Source organism: Vitis vinifera, chromosome 18, assembly GCF_030704535.1.
Source record: "Vitis vinifera cultivar Pinot Noir 40024 chromosome 18, ASM3070453v1".
Taxonomy (NCBI): Eukaryota; Viridiplantae; Streptophyta; class Magnoliopsida; order Vitales; family Vitaceae; genus Vitis; species Vitis vinifera.
Genome location: NC_081822.1, coordinates 1,902,661 through 1,918,283, shown reverse-complemented (window position 1 = coordinate 1,918,283; position 15,623 = coordinate 1,902,661). Strand labels below are relative to the sequence as shown.

Sequence of the window (15,623 nt, the reverse complement as noted above, 5' to 3'; positions counted from 1 at the left end):
TGAGAAGCTTGTAATAATTTTTGCACTCGTCCATGAAAGCTCAACATCCCTAATTTTCTTTACCCATAAAATTTTTATTTGATGAATTAATATTCCTAATTTCCTACCATCAATATTTCCACAATGCATAATGTTGGTCATATATATATATATATATATATATATATATAATAAATAATTTAAAAACAAGTGACCAAATATATCTATTAGATAGTTATATATGTTAAGCATATGGGAGTTCAATTTGAACCCAATATCTTTTTATTTAGACTGTTAACTGAAAAAATACAAAAAAGATGTGAAATTGTCAAATTTTCATCTTTTTCGACCTTCGCTCACACCTATCATAAGTCATGGCTTTCCTCCAGCTTTCATTACCCCAATTTTCCAAGATGTACGTGGACTACCTTGTGGCTGTGGGCCATAGAACGACTTGCATGGTTTCCATACCGTATAAGTTGGAAGAAATTCAAGGGGCCACATTGATGTCGCCTTAGGATTTTAATTATTTTTATTAGAAAAGTCGTGACATGATAGTGGAAAAATATTTATTTAATAGTTAGCTTAATTTTTTGGATCAATTTAGATTTTTTTCATTAGAAAAGTCTTGTGCCTCTCACGTTACATTATTGAGTAGAAGTCCTGTCTCTTTCACATCAAATATAAAAATGAGATTAAAAAAAACACTTCAGACCTATTTTTTAAGTCAATTTGGACGTTTGAGAAAGCTATAAAATGGCTATCTATGTATCGATCAAGTTAAATATTTTTTTAATATTCTATTTTGGCGTTTGGTGGCAATATATATATATATATATATATATATACTCTAAAGTATGTTTTTTCTAATAAATTTGTCCGTCCACTTGCCTTAGAAAGATTAATAAACTTCCATTCATTCAAATTTCTATATTATTGATCTGATAAAAAATAAAAAAAAAGTTTGACTTAAAAAGGTTAAATTCCAAAGTTGCAGTGAACTAATTAACAAGGTTTGGATGGTTGTAAATTTGTATTTAATTAAATGTCATTTAAATTGACGAGTGAGTATATTTCATCTCTGTTGTCTATATACTAAGAATTATAAACCCAACCCGATAAACACATGCAAAATATCCTTATAAAGAGTACCTAATACTCTTAAGATCAGAGGATGCTCTCGCATAGTAATATTGGAACCTAACAAGAGGCTACATTGATGAAGAGTTTCTTATCACTTCCAATTCCACCATTACAAGCCTCTCAAAGCATTCTTACCCGAAAGTAATATCCAAGTTTTTAAAATTAGGTTCAGCCCCCCACTCAACAGACTCATAATTCACTTGTTTTATCCTTTTACGTGTTGAAATTTTCATTAAAAGAAAGAAGAATATTCTCATGTTTCACTTTCTGGGAAGGCGTGAGTGTGATCAGTCTTCCAATGGTTTCGTGGGGGCTTCCGTCCCCACTTGAGGTCCAAAAATCCAGGCTTATATAATATTTAAAATCGAAATGACAAAGAAAAGAGGGAAAATTGTGTTTTGGGCCCAGCTGGGCCCAAAAATTAATGTATGGTCCATATAAGTTTCATATTTAAGCCCAACACCCAATGAAAGAGTGGAAATTGAGAGTAAGGATATTGTCTTTAAAAAATCCCTAAAACGCCTTTAACTATTAAATGAAAAAAGTAACCACTCACATCACCTTTCTCATTCTCTATTTGACTCTTTTACCCTTCTCTCACCTATTTAATAGTGGAACCAACTTGAATTATTTTTCTTCCTCAAATATGAAAGATGTTAAAAATTATTATTATCAAATATATTTTTGAAGTGAATAACTTTTAAATACCTTATCAAATATTATTATTTTTTTTCAAACTTACATAATATATAATAAATATTTTGTAAATATATTGAAAACTTACATAATATATAGTAAATATCATTATTTATTTTAAACTTATATTATTTCTCATATATATTAAATAATTTTTAAACACCTCATAAAATATTTGTATTATTTGTTTACTCCAACTTGTAAATTAGATATCATCAAATATTATATTTTTTTTAAATTTATAGAACATATAATAAATACTTTTTAAATACCTCATAAAATATTATTAAATTTTTTTTTTCTAACTTGCAAATTAGACACATGGTGTTTATTATTTTTTCAAAAATTATGTAAACACTCACATTCATATATATAATATTAATCAAGAAGACAATATTTTTAAGACTAATTTACCAACCTTCCAATAATTTTGAAAGTGTAAATAGGGTAATTGGCCGAATTAAAGTCTTCAAAAATATTCAAAATTTCTCCATTCCAAAATTACCTAATTGCTCTCCACACTAATCCTAAATATTTTTTTAATAAATATTTAAATATTTAAAACCATTAAATAAATATTTTCTTATTAAAGCAATTTTTTCAAAGTAATATGATAAAAATCATGAAATCTTCAAAACTATAATTACAACAAATATTTTTTAATTTTAAAACTAATTTCATAATTTAAATTAATGATTTAAAAAAATAAAAATATTATAAAAATAATTTTATCTATTTATAATTCCATTTAAATATGATTTTTTTAATCTCTATTGATAACAATGAAATTATGTTTATAAAGGCAAAATAGTAAAAATATATATTTTATTTAGTTTACTTATAATGAACAATTCTAACATAATTTATTTTAATTTTATTTCCTATGTGTTAATTTTTGTAGGGAATGTCTTAATGACATAGTTTGGTAAAAGAAAAAAAAAAAACTATCAATAATCGTCTTAATGTCAAATTCAAGTTATTTAAAAATTGTATAAAACCTATTAGGAGTCTTGTACACCCTTGTACACTTAGCACATTTCCCTTGTACAGTTAGTGAAATACCCTTGTACAATAACACAAATTCCATATTTCTCATAAGTTATATGTTCATGTAGGTGTATTAATAATATTTTCAATGGTTTGGTTAAGAAAATGATGGATGAGTTAGGATCAACTTTTTTTTCCCAAATATCATTATTAGGGAAAATATTAGAATTTTCATGTGAGAGTTAAATAAAATGCATGACATAGGCGTACAATCCTTGGGTGACAAGGAAAATAAAAAAGTGGTTTAGAATTGATTAAATTAATTCACAAAGGGTAATCTTGTACACTTTTGTACAATTAGTACATTTCTCTCGTTAGTGTAATACCTTTGTACAATGACACAAATTTTATATTCCTCCTAAGTTATGTATCCACATAAGAGTGTTTAACTATATTTCCAATGATTTAGTTGAAAAGATGGTAGATGATTTAAGGTCAAAATTTTTTTTCTCCAAATATTATTATTAGGAAAAATATTGGAATTTCCATGCGGGAATTAAATAAAGTGCATGACATATGTGTACAATTCGTGAGTGATAAAAAAAATAAAGGAATGACTCATAATCGATTATAATATTTCACAAATGGTAGCCTTGTACACCTTTATACACTTAGTACATTTCCCTTGTACAGTTAGTGTAATACAATTGTACAGTGATGCAATAAATGAATAAATAAAATTTATTATTTTTTTATTTTCATATAAAAAAATAGTATTAAACAAGGTTTTCAATTTTCATTTTAAAAAATACTTTTCATTTTTTAATTAAAAATATTTTCAAAAAGAGACAATATAGAAAATAAAAATTATTTTTAAAAATAAAAAATAAAAACTAGAAAAATATTTTAAAACCAAACTCAAATATAATCTATATAATTTTTAACTACTTGTTTTCATCTAAAATAAGTAAATATACCTTTCAACCATTTTATATAAGAAAAATTCAATCTCTATTATGTATTGATATAATCCACTTCTAAAATTAGGTCATATGAAAATATTTTAATTGAGTACTTAAAATAAAAACTTTTCATCCATCCTCTTTCTTTCTTTTTCTTTTTCTTATTTTAATAAATTTTCAATTAATTCAAATCATTAAAATAAATTCTTAATAAACAAATTTGTAACATTTCATATAACTTATTACTAAAAGTCATGTTCAAAAAGTTATTAAAATAAGGAAGAAAGAAGATTAAAAAAATTAAACTTTTTATTTTATAATAGTAAAAAAAATTTTAAAATACTTTTTAATATAAAAAAATAAAATAGTGAATATATTTATTTTAAATAGTATTTTAATCATTAAATTATTTACTTCTAAAATATAAAAGATAAAAATAAATGTAAAATATAATTTTTATTTATTTAAATTAATATTTTTTTAGAAAGTATTTTCCAAAATAGTCTTTGAATCATTAATATAATTTTTGTTTATTGATAATTTAAAAATAAAAAAATAATGTTGATTTTTCAATTATTTATAAAAGAGTTTAAAAAAATAATGAAAAATCTAAAAATGGTTAAATAAGAAAGAATAGTGACATGTGAAGGGTGGTAGAATAAGGACAAAAATGAGTCAAAGGGGGTATTTTTGTCTATTCCCATCTCATTCAAAGGTCTCCTCAAATATAATGTCACCGTCCACACCTATCACAACCACACTTTTACCTGGAGCTTCAATCCCTGTAGCTATACTTTCTTGGTGGAGGAAGGGTCTTTCAATTTCTCCACGGCAGATCTTATAGATCTACAAAAGATAGATAAGGTATCAACGGTGCTGGATTGGGCAGTTGGGAATCAAACATGCGAAGAAGCTCAAAAGAACTCGACAAGTTACGCATGTAAGGAGAATAGCAATTGTACTAAGTCGGATAATGGTCCTGGGTATCGCTGCTATTGCTCTGTTGGCTACCGAGGGCCCCAATGGCTGCTATGGTACATTTTGACTCTTGCGCCTCTATTACTGCTTAATTTAGATCTAATTTATCTCCTTCTTGGGTGGAATACCTTTCTAATCAATTCGTTTTGGGCTTCTGGTTTGCTTCAGATGTTGACGAGTGTGAAGATCCAAAACTCAACGACTGCACCGACCGCTGTACTAACACTATAGGAGGTTACAATTGCTCTTGCCCATGGGGTCACCATGGGCATGGGAGAGGCAAAGATGGTTGCACCGCGGATCAATTGCTATTCATTAAGATTACTATTGGTACGTATGTCTATAGACTATAGTCTACTCTTGATGGCTTTGATATGCTCTAATAAGCTACGCTTTATGCATTCAAAATGAAAATTAATAAATTTAAGGAAAAATTCAAAGCCACCATATGTTTTGGGCCGCAGTCTTTCTAGTGGATGCTTTAGCCTTATTTGGACTTCTAGCCTTGTTTAGATTCACTTCTGAAAAGTCAAAAATTTTATTTTTCTTTTGTGATTGTTTTGTTAATTTTGCTATAAATAAAAAACACTATAACTTTAAAAAATAACATATAGAAGTTAGAAAAATATTCTCCTATTTTGTATGAAGTTATTTCAAATTTATTGGAAATACTAATATTGTTTTTAAAAAATTATCATTTTGGTTTTAACTATCTATTAAAGTTAAAAATAAAAAATAAAAAAAAATAAAAAAACCCTATCCCAAACAGGGCCTTGAGATTAATTACTCAAGCACCAAAATTAATTACTCATTTTCGAGGCTCATTCGAAACTCAGCCTGATTCGGCTGTCGAGAGCCCACCTGGAGAGCCTGAATCGACCTAGTTCTACATGACGCCTTCAACAAAATGAGCACCCTGGTAAACTCTGATGACATTTATTTCAATTCTTCGCCTGCCATATTTTTACTTGTTTTCTTCTATGCTACACACCATCTGCAACAACATCAAAAAAAATTTACGTCAAAGCACAATTAGATAGGCCAGGCCTGCTACTTAGGCTCAAAGCCCATGCCCAAGCCCGTCCATTACATCCATGGGATTGTCCGACTTCGACTTTTTTGAAATATAGACCCGATCCAAGCCCAAATTACATATTTAGCCCACAGTTTGACCTAAGCCTTCATGAGTCCCCTTGTAGGGTATGGGTGGTCCCAAACGTGCTCGAATTACACTCTATCATAATCTTCACATAGAATTCTACCGGCCTAAGTGATAGTAGGAAATGAAAATTTGTAAATCAATTTTCTTTCTTAAAATATATTCTTCCATTTTGATATCAAAAAGAGCTTATGAAAAGAGATCTTTAATATCATTTTTATTTTCATATTTTAAAAAACAGAAGAAAAAAAAAGAGTTATCATTTCCCCAACTAAACAAGCAAAGAGTTTTTATTGGGAAGACTGCTAGTACTAGCATCAATTTTTACAAAATTAAATAATTTACATTATGATAAATCATGTCAATATTTAAGCACAAAATTGTTATTACTTACATACTAATTTCAATGCTTTATGAAATGTAGGTGTAGGCGTCGGTCTTATAGTATTGTTGACAAGTAGCTCATGGTTGTACTGGATACTCAAGAAAAGGAAGTTTCTCAAAGTCAAAGAAAAGTATTTTCGACAAAATGGTGGTTTGATTTTAGAACAACAACTTTCTAAACGAGAAGGATCCAACGAAAGAAGCAAGATTTTTACAGCAGAAGAGCTTGAAAAAGCCACCAACAAATATAATGAAAGCAAAATCATTGGTCGAGGAGGATTCGGTATTGTTTACAAAGGAATTTTAAGTGACGGTAGAGTGGTTGCTATCAAGAAGTCAAAGATGGTGGATCAAAGCCAAGTTGGGCAATTCATAAATGAGGTAGTTGTTCTATCCCAAATCAATCATAGAAACATAGTCAAGCTCCTAGGTTGTTGCTTGGAGACAGAAGTTCCTTTACTTGTTTATGAATTTGTTACAAATGGCACATTGTTTGACTACATACACAAAGAAAACAAAGTGTCTCCCATTTCATGGGAAACACGTATAAGAATTGCTGCAGAAACTGCTGGAGTGTTATCATATTTACATTCAGCAGCATCTCCACCAATTATCCATAGGGATATTAAATCTAATAATATTCTTTTGGACGACAATTATACTGCAAAGTGTCCGATTTTGGAACTTCAAGATTAGTTCCACAAGATCAAATGCAGTTATCTACCATGGTACAAGGAACTTTGGGGTACTTGGATCCTGAGTATTTACTGACAAGTCAATTGACTGAGAAAAGTGATGTTTATAGTTTTGGAGTCGTCCTTGTGGAGCTATTAACAGGAATGAAGGCACTTTCTTTTGACAAATCTGAGGAAGAGAGAAGTCTAGCTATGTATTTTCTTTCTTCTTTGAAAGAAAATCGTTTATTTCAACTTCTTGAGGACAATATATCGCACGAGGTAAATGGTGAAGAACTCAATGAAGTTGCTTTGCTTGCAAAGAGATGTTTGGAATTAAAAGGTGAAGATAGACCTACTATGAAGGAAGTAGCAATGGAACTTGAAGGTATGAGAAAAATGAAAATGCATCCATGGATTGGTGAATTGAATTCAGAAGAGACGATTCACTTACTTGATGAATCCTCGAATACTCATCAATATGATACTAATGGTAATGTCACGACTGTGTATGATAGCATTAGGGATCATATAACATTACCATTACATAATGCTAGATAAGATATTTATGTGTGATGATATTATCTTTTAACATGTTATGCCCTCACTCTATCTCAATGTTTCAAGATACTACTAGAAATAAATGATCATCTCTCTCTTTCGCTTTCCATATGTTCTTTTTGTTTCAGTAGTCAATGAAATGAAATGAATACAAATTATTTATACAAATGCAAACGCATATTTTATTTCTGTTTTTCTTTTTCTTAGGTTGTATGAAGGTTAACTATAGATTTCAAATTAACTTGAATTATCTAAACTTAAGTATTATACTTGTCATATTATTTCACTATAATCATATGAGACAAATGATTCCAGATTAATAATTCACCTTTTAGTGAATTGTTCAAAACATGAAAACATCAAATTTCTCGTCTTTGTCACGGACTAGAAATAATTCAGAAGTTGGGAAAGTACAAATTCCATGGAAGAAAAATAACCTTTTATTTTTAAAAAAACTATTTATGACTGTAAAAATGTTTAAGAATTTCCTAAATTTCTTTTTTTTTTCCCTATTGTGTTGTTGTTTTGGATCGATGAGTGCTTATTTCCATTTCTTTTTAATATTCTTGTTTTCATTTTAGTGACTTTGTCCTTTCCCCGTTCACCTCTAGTTAGGTTTTTTTTTTTTTTTGGCCATTGAGTCAATTACTTTTATGTGTGAACAAAAAAATTCCTAAATTTTATTTTCACTAAACAAGGAAAACATAAGTTTGGGAGCCTCCCTCCAAGAGACTCATTGACCTTAAAATAAAATTGAGTTCAGGATTTTTGCATATGATAAACTACATGCGCTCTTTAAGGTTTAACTCAAATTTGATCACATTGCTATTATTTATGTGGGTTGCATGACACATATCAAATGTGGTTGTATGGTTGAGACAATATAGGATGCCAAAGTATATATATATTTAAATAAAAATAAATAGAGGGATGAGAAATTTTCATAATCATCTTGTTTTTTACTTCTCCTTTTTTTCTTTTTTTTTCAACAAAGTTGAGAATATGCTTAAATAATCAAGATGAGATTAGGATGAAGGTGACCGGTTCCAGATTTGCCTCATTGCAATCCCTAAGCATGCTTAGCTAAGACAAAGGCAAGGACTTATGGCCAACATTAGTAGCACTTATTGAAGTTACTAATGCATAAAGAAGTGGACTCCCTATTTATCAACGCACAAGGGATTGTGCTACAAAGATGCATGGGTCACTTAAACGACACCAAAATGAAGGCTAAGGAGTGTAGAAACCTAGTAACACGAGGAAGCCAAGGGCCTTGAGAAACTACCAAGATAGGTGGCAAAACATGGATTGGATCTCTAAAACTTGGCAATTGTTTATTGTAACTTGTGTAGAAGGTAGAGGAGAACAATCTCTTCATAGGCTAATTGTAATTTATGTAGAAGCCTACGGTTTTTACATCTTGGGAGGAAGTAATAAAAAGTTGAAAAATACCTTTTTCTATAGTTTATCTTGTGTTTCTTATGTTCTATGGATTATGTTCATGTAAATGGACTAAGATACGTCTTAATGTCATCACAAGAAAAAAAAGTTTTGTGAAGATAGATTCTTGTGACATTTGTTTTTAAGACTTTATAAATGTTGTATAATTGATCCTTTGATGATGAACAAATGGAAATTGAACTTCTATATAATCATTTTAAATTTTATGTTCTACTAAATGATTGTTTTCTCCTTTTGTTTTCCATATAATTAAACATACTTTTGTACAACAATATTAAATCTAGTAGCTATAAATTAATACACTATTAATGATGATGGCAACTTAATGAATAGACTCAACTTTCAATATTATAAGAACTAGGACATAGATATGTTCCATTGTAATTATATAATCAAATAGTCCTGACTAAGTTAAGAATAATTTAAGAGAAAATAAATGACACGTGTCTTCCTCATAATGTAAGAGTTAAATAAGTCTTTTCTAACAATGCCAAATTTGTATTTGACATTTTCTATCTTAACAAAGTATTGTTATTTGTTTCAAGTAGGATTAACGAATAGCTTCTATGAAAAGCACATAATATAAATAGTTTCTAAAAAGGCCCATAATATTGATAATTTCATTTTTGCAAACATTTTCCAAGCACATTGAGTGAACAATCAAGCCACACTTACTTTTCAAGGTTCAAGTAAATCATCTTTCAACATTTAAAGTAAGCAAAGGCTTAGTTTAATTTCAAATTTCCAAAACTCACATTTTACCAAAATTAAGTTTTTAAATCATCCCAGTCAACTCAATATTAGAAGTTAAAGTTTTAAACGTCAAGATTAAAGGGTGCCTCTTTTTTTTTTCTTTTTTTTTTTACTTAAGTCTTAGAGCAACTTAAGTAATTTTTAGAGTTACTACTTTTTCTTGTTTAACTTACTACTTTTTCTAAGATAATTTTGTTTTAATAGTAAAAATAAAGTTTTCTATGTTTATGTTAATAGAAAAATTACATTTTTCTTCCTTCTCTTTTCAAACCTTCAACTTTTTACACATAAAATAAAATAAATTTTCACTTTTAAAATTTTTGGGTAACTCTCGCTTTAAAAACAAATTAAACTACTTCAATTTTATACGTTTTGGATAATAAATGAATTTGGTATAAATTAATAAAGTGATTAAAAAAACCAAATATTATAGAACTAGGTTTTGTTTTTTGTTCCTTTTTAGATCTAATTTCTTTTTCTTTTTTTTCATTTTTTATGAATTGTTACTCAAAAACTTAATTTGGATAATAAGTTAATCTAAAATAAATACATAGAATTTCAAAAAGGAAATCAAATCCTACCATAATTTAGTTACTATTTTTACTTTATAATCTATTCAACTGTCAACAAAATTAAATTTCAGAAATTTTGGTAAGTTTCTCATTCAAAATTACAAAAAATAAAAAATAAAAATAAAATTCAATCTCTTACTGCGCAACATAGTCAAAATAAACTACCATTAACTTCATTAAAAAAAAATTTCGTTAGACCCTTAAACATAATTCATACTCATAAATATTCATTAGAGTCAATAATTCAAATTAACTTTGAAAAATAAGAAAATTAGGATTTGATACTCTTTCTCAAATTTAAAATTCAAAATTTAATGAATTAACATCAATAATAACACATATTTTAAATGCAAATCCATATTTCAAAAATACACTAAACAAATGTTAACTTAGAAAATTTTCCAAATTGTTCTTGCCAAACAAGAATAATTACAAATCCTATTTATTATCCAACAATTGCAACACCCTTAATATGATGCCCATCTAGCTTTCAAATCCTAATGAACTGTCATGTCTCTTTTGTTTTAGCTTTCAACAATTGCAAAAACTATGGGATACATTTGGTTATCCTCATCAATCCCAGCATCACCCTTAATATGATGCCCATCTAGAACTATTAAAAGCCCACACCATTCCACAAACTCATTCTTGCAAGCTATAGAAATCAAGTACATTCTTTGAGACAGAAGTGTCATACTAGGACCAGTCTCTGAAGACGCTACACTGACCAGAACAGGAAGACATAGGGCTTAAGAATAAAGCGGTGCTTGGTTAGGATATTAAGTGGTGTGTTTAGTTGTAAGATTTAGATGTATTTTTTTGTAATAATGGTTGCATCTATATTATTTGTGAAATATTTTTCAACTGTCCCTCTAGATATTTATTAAAGTCCACAACTATTTCGCTTTTTCACTACAATTTGGTTCAGAGTAGGCAGTTAGGGATCAATTGCTCAAGATGTTGTGTGGTCCAGAACCATTGTTTGAGATATTGCGTGATCACAAACCCATAGATGGAGATGCTAAGGTTTTGGCACTATAAAATTGACTAGTCTGGGACTAAGCTTGTTAGCAAAGGATTTGGCACTTTAGTTTATGAATTTCACATTACAGAAAGACCCACTCAATAGAATCAGTTTAATTATTAAAAGGAGTATGGATAGCAACAGAATTATACCATCATTTTATTGAGTTAGCTCATATTCTCTACATCCTTTTTAGTAGCAAGGATAAAAATATTTGCTCCAGTCAATCACAATATTCAGCTAACTCAAATTCATTATCTAGGTGGTGGAATGGCAATGATATTATGACAATAAAAGTAACATTAATAACGATAATAACAACAATAATAATAAATCAGTGATGTAAGTGTGAAGACATACCTTAATTTCAATATCCAGTTTCGACAATCTGTTTGGGCAGAGAAAGAGGAGAATGATTAGAATAGAAGTAAAAAGACAGATGATGATGATGCCAAGTAGAATTAAAGGAAAAGCGAGTCAATAATACACGGTGAGTGCCCTCTAAACCTGTTCTTTTCTTGCTTCGAAAGCTCATTATAGTGAAAACTTTTGAATGATATATCCAGGCCACCAAATACAAAAACTGCACAGTAAAGTTGCTTCAATACAAAGGAGTGATGATGGAAAAAAGACAGCGCCAAACAAGTGATTATTAAGAGGAAAGTCTCAGAAGAGTTGATGCCTTTTCCTTTCAATGTGAAACAACCAGATGGTTCAGTTACAGCAAGTCAGCCATAATGAAAAGCAGAGTATAAGTGGATGTTTCAGTTACAGAAAAAAAAAAAAAAAAAGTCTTTGCAGCAACTTAATGCACAACTAGATGGATGTTTCAGCTTGGAAATTAATTGATGGTCATCTTCAAGCTTTTCAAATTTGTTATATTGAAAATAAATACCAAAAAATGTTACAGGTTCAGAAAGAAGATATAAATCTCATCAAGTCCTATAGGAGTTTTGGCTTTCCTGCTCGGAGAAAGCTTTACGAAAGTTTTTACTTATCCAGCCAAACGGAACTCCAACCAAAATAAGTCATCTCTGTGAGTGTCTTATATATCAAATGAGAATAACAAGCAAATGTTTCAATCCTCATCAATCCAATAAACGTATCAGTATACCACTGAAACAGAAAATGTAACCAAATTAATGCATTTCAACTTGTGAAATGTCATATATCGGATGAAAATAATAAGGAAATGTCTCAATCCCTACCTGTTCAACAAACATGCAATATCTATAGAAACTTAGTGATAATGAAGGAATAATTCAATCCTTATCAACTAACTACTCTATATTATCATCAATTCAACCACCATCTCAATATATAATGACAACAAAAAATCTAATCATAATAATCCCTTTTACATGACTAATAAGAGTCCGTTTGATAGTGATTCTAAAAAGTGTTTTTAATATTTTACTACTTTAAATTTTTATCACTCAAGTGTTAAAAATACTAGAAACGCTTTCTAGAATCATTCTCAAAGGCACTCTAAATCCTTGTTAATTCAACTAGTCTATTTTGAAGATCCTGTTAATCATCTCATGAAACCTTCCTATACCCAAATGGGAATAATAAATACATGATTGTTAATTCAACTAAAATATCCATATGTCTAATGTTCATGATTTCAATAAACTACAAATCATATAACCTAACCTTTGATGATATCATAGGCAACTAAACATCCTTGATAAATTTCATTATTTGAACCATCTGATATCTTAACTGATATCACAAACTGTTGCTTCACATGCTTACTGCTAAAATTATTAATATTCGTCCCAGGTGATCCCAAGTATACCCGCATCTAGCCTCTGATATGCAAGACTATTCTGGAATAATCTTAACCAGGCTGAGATTAAATGATCTGATAACCCTTCGTTTGATTGCTGATAAATCAAGGAAAAGAAGAAGAGAATTTTGAATCTCAATCTGGCTCAATCAGGCTCAGATCCAACATTGCATTAACCCTTTGATTGCTCAGAAATCAAAAAAACGAAAAATGAAAATAAAGAACATAAAATTTTGAATCTCAATCTGGCTCAATTCCAATGATCCATCAACCCTTTGATTGTTCAGAATTCAAAGAAAAAAGAAAAAAGAAATGAAGAACATAAAATTTTGAAAGCAACCGTTCGTCTGTCGAGATTTCCCAAAAAAGAAGGGGAGAAAATTCTCCCAATCTCGCAAAGATTCCATAATCCATTAACCAAAACGAACAAAAGGTGTTAAATGCCTAGTTTAATGCAGTTTAAATTTAAAAAAAAATTAAAAATAAAAATAAATATAGAAATAAAATAAAATAAAATAAAAAATTGAAGGGAAACATCTAGAAATTAATCCAAATAATTTTAATACTTTCCAATCCCTTCGAAAAGAAGAAGAGAATTTTGAATCTCAATCTGGCTCAGATCCATCATTGCATTAACCCTTTGATTGCTCAGAAATCAAAGAAACCAAAAAAAGAAAATAAAGAACATAAAATTTTGAATCTCAATCTGGCTCAATTTCAATGATCCATCAACCCTTTGATTGTTCAGAATTCAAAGAAAAAAGAAAAAATAAATGAAGAACATAAAATTTTGAAAGCAACCGTTCGTCTGTCGAGATTTCCCAAAAAAGAAAGGGAGAAAATTCTCCCAACCCGGCTAAGATTCCATAATCCATTAACTAAAACGAATTTAAATGCCAAGTTTAATGCAGTTTAAATTTTATAAAAAAAAAATTTTAAAAATGAAGGGAAACATCCAGAAATTAATCCAAATAACTTTAATACTTTCCAATATCTTTCTTGGCACCAAATCACATCACAGGGCCATGGGATAGGAATGAATTCACCTCATCCAGTCTGATCATTGCAGCAAATCCCAATTGACTCAATCGCAATCAATTCCCAATTATCAAATTTGATAATTGCATCAAATCGATTCCCCTGAATCAAAACCAATTCCACTAGCACAACAGCCATCAAATTACCAGAATCATAATTGTTTCACCTTCATCAAATCTGGCCATCGCAGGATCCCAATCCCCTCATTCATAAAAAATTCCACGATCACCTTTAATATGAGCGATCGTCTGTACCGGAATAACTTCCACCGTCATCATTGCCCCTCAAAACCAAAGATTATAGATCTCTGACCACTTTTCCTTCTCCAAATAGAATTTTCCTCAAAATCTGCCACAGAATAAGATAAAAATGCCTTAAATATTATTCTTGAATCTGAAGAGCCGATTTGGAGATGGAGTTCGTTCGTCATCGTCTTCTTGATTTTCATTCTCTCTCTTCCGATCTCTCTATCTCACATCTTCTCCCCTCCCATATCGCTCTCTCTCTCTCTCTTCTTGAATCTGAAATCCGATTTCGAGATCGAGACCGTTTTTCATCTTCTCGAATCTTCCCTCTCATTCTCTCCCCTTTTATCTGTTTTCCTTTCTCTTCACACTCTCACTCACCTTCACCTCCAATTGCCGCCCAACTTATTTTTGAAAATTTTTCTTATTATCATCATTTTGCAATAATAATCAAATATTAAAAAAAATCATAAAATTCACTAATAATCTCTTCAACAACCACTCATATGGTAATTTTAGAAAAATATTAACTCTTATTAGTTATTTTGTGCAAAACTCACAAGTTACCTTAGATCATTTTGTCCAAAAACTCCACATAATCCTTTTAACCTAAATTTCAATCTTTCTTTTTAAACAAAATATATTTTTCTTCTTTTCCCTTAGTTTAAAAAAAAAATCACTTTTCTCATAACAATTTCTTCAAAAAAAAAAAAGAAAATTAACAAAATCTTGACTTTTTTTTTCTCAAGTTTACAAAAAAAAACTATTCGATTTTCATTTTTCTTGCAAAATCTTAACATTTTTTTCATAACAAAATTTCTAATTTCTTTTCTCCACCTTTCCTTTTTTAGTTTCTTTTAACAAAATCCTAACTTTTTTTTTCGTGGGTTAGCCATATGATTACTCTGCATTATTCCATTGATGAAATATTGATTAGATGGGCTTGATTGTGTAGTTTGGTAGATTGAAAAATGTTTTTTCAGAATTTGAAATTCAATGGCCATATTTTAATTTTTTATATAATGCTTCATAAGTTCAACTTAAAACCTAACAATTTTTAGGTTTTTTTATTTCTTTTAATGATTTAGAATTAATCGTTGAGTGCTCACTCAAGGTTTTAGCTAAATACAATTAGTCCCCATTAATTTTGTCAAATATCTTCCTTATTTTAAATTAGAAAATAGTCGAAAGTAAAGAATCACAATATTATTATAT

General features: G+C 29.2%; 1 protein-coding gene and 1 long non-coding RNA gene across 2 annotated transcripts; one reads left to right on the top strand and one right to left on the bottom strand.

Annotated features, from left to right (window-relative positions):
- Nucleotides 1-4,466: 4,466 nt before the first annotated feature.
- LOC100259095 (putative wall-associated receptor kinase-like 16) lies at nt 4,467-7,632 on the top strand. Its single transcript, XM_002284664.5, is given in 4 exon segments — nt 4,467-4,801; nt 4,914-5,075; nt 6,329-6,949; nt 6,952-7,632. Coding segments are annotated over 4 exon segments (1,416 nt in total). The 5' UTR covers nt 4,467-4,740; the 3' UTR covers nt 7,524-7,632.
- Nucleotides 5,691-14,826, bottom strand: LOC132253071 (uncharacterized). Its single transcript, XR_009464853.1, has 3 exons — nt 11,841-14,826; nt 11,694-11,721; nt 5,691-5,739 (listed from the first exon to the last, which is right to left on the bottom strand). It is a non-coding gene; the product is annotated as an uncharacterized LOC132253071 (long non-coding RNA).
- Between the last annotated feature and the right edge of the window lie 797 nt (nt 14,827-15,623).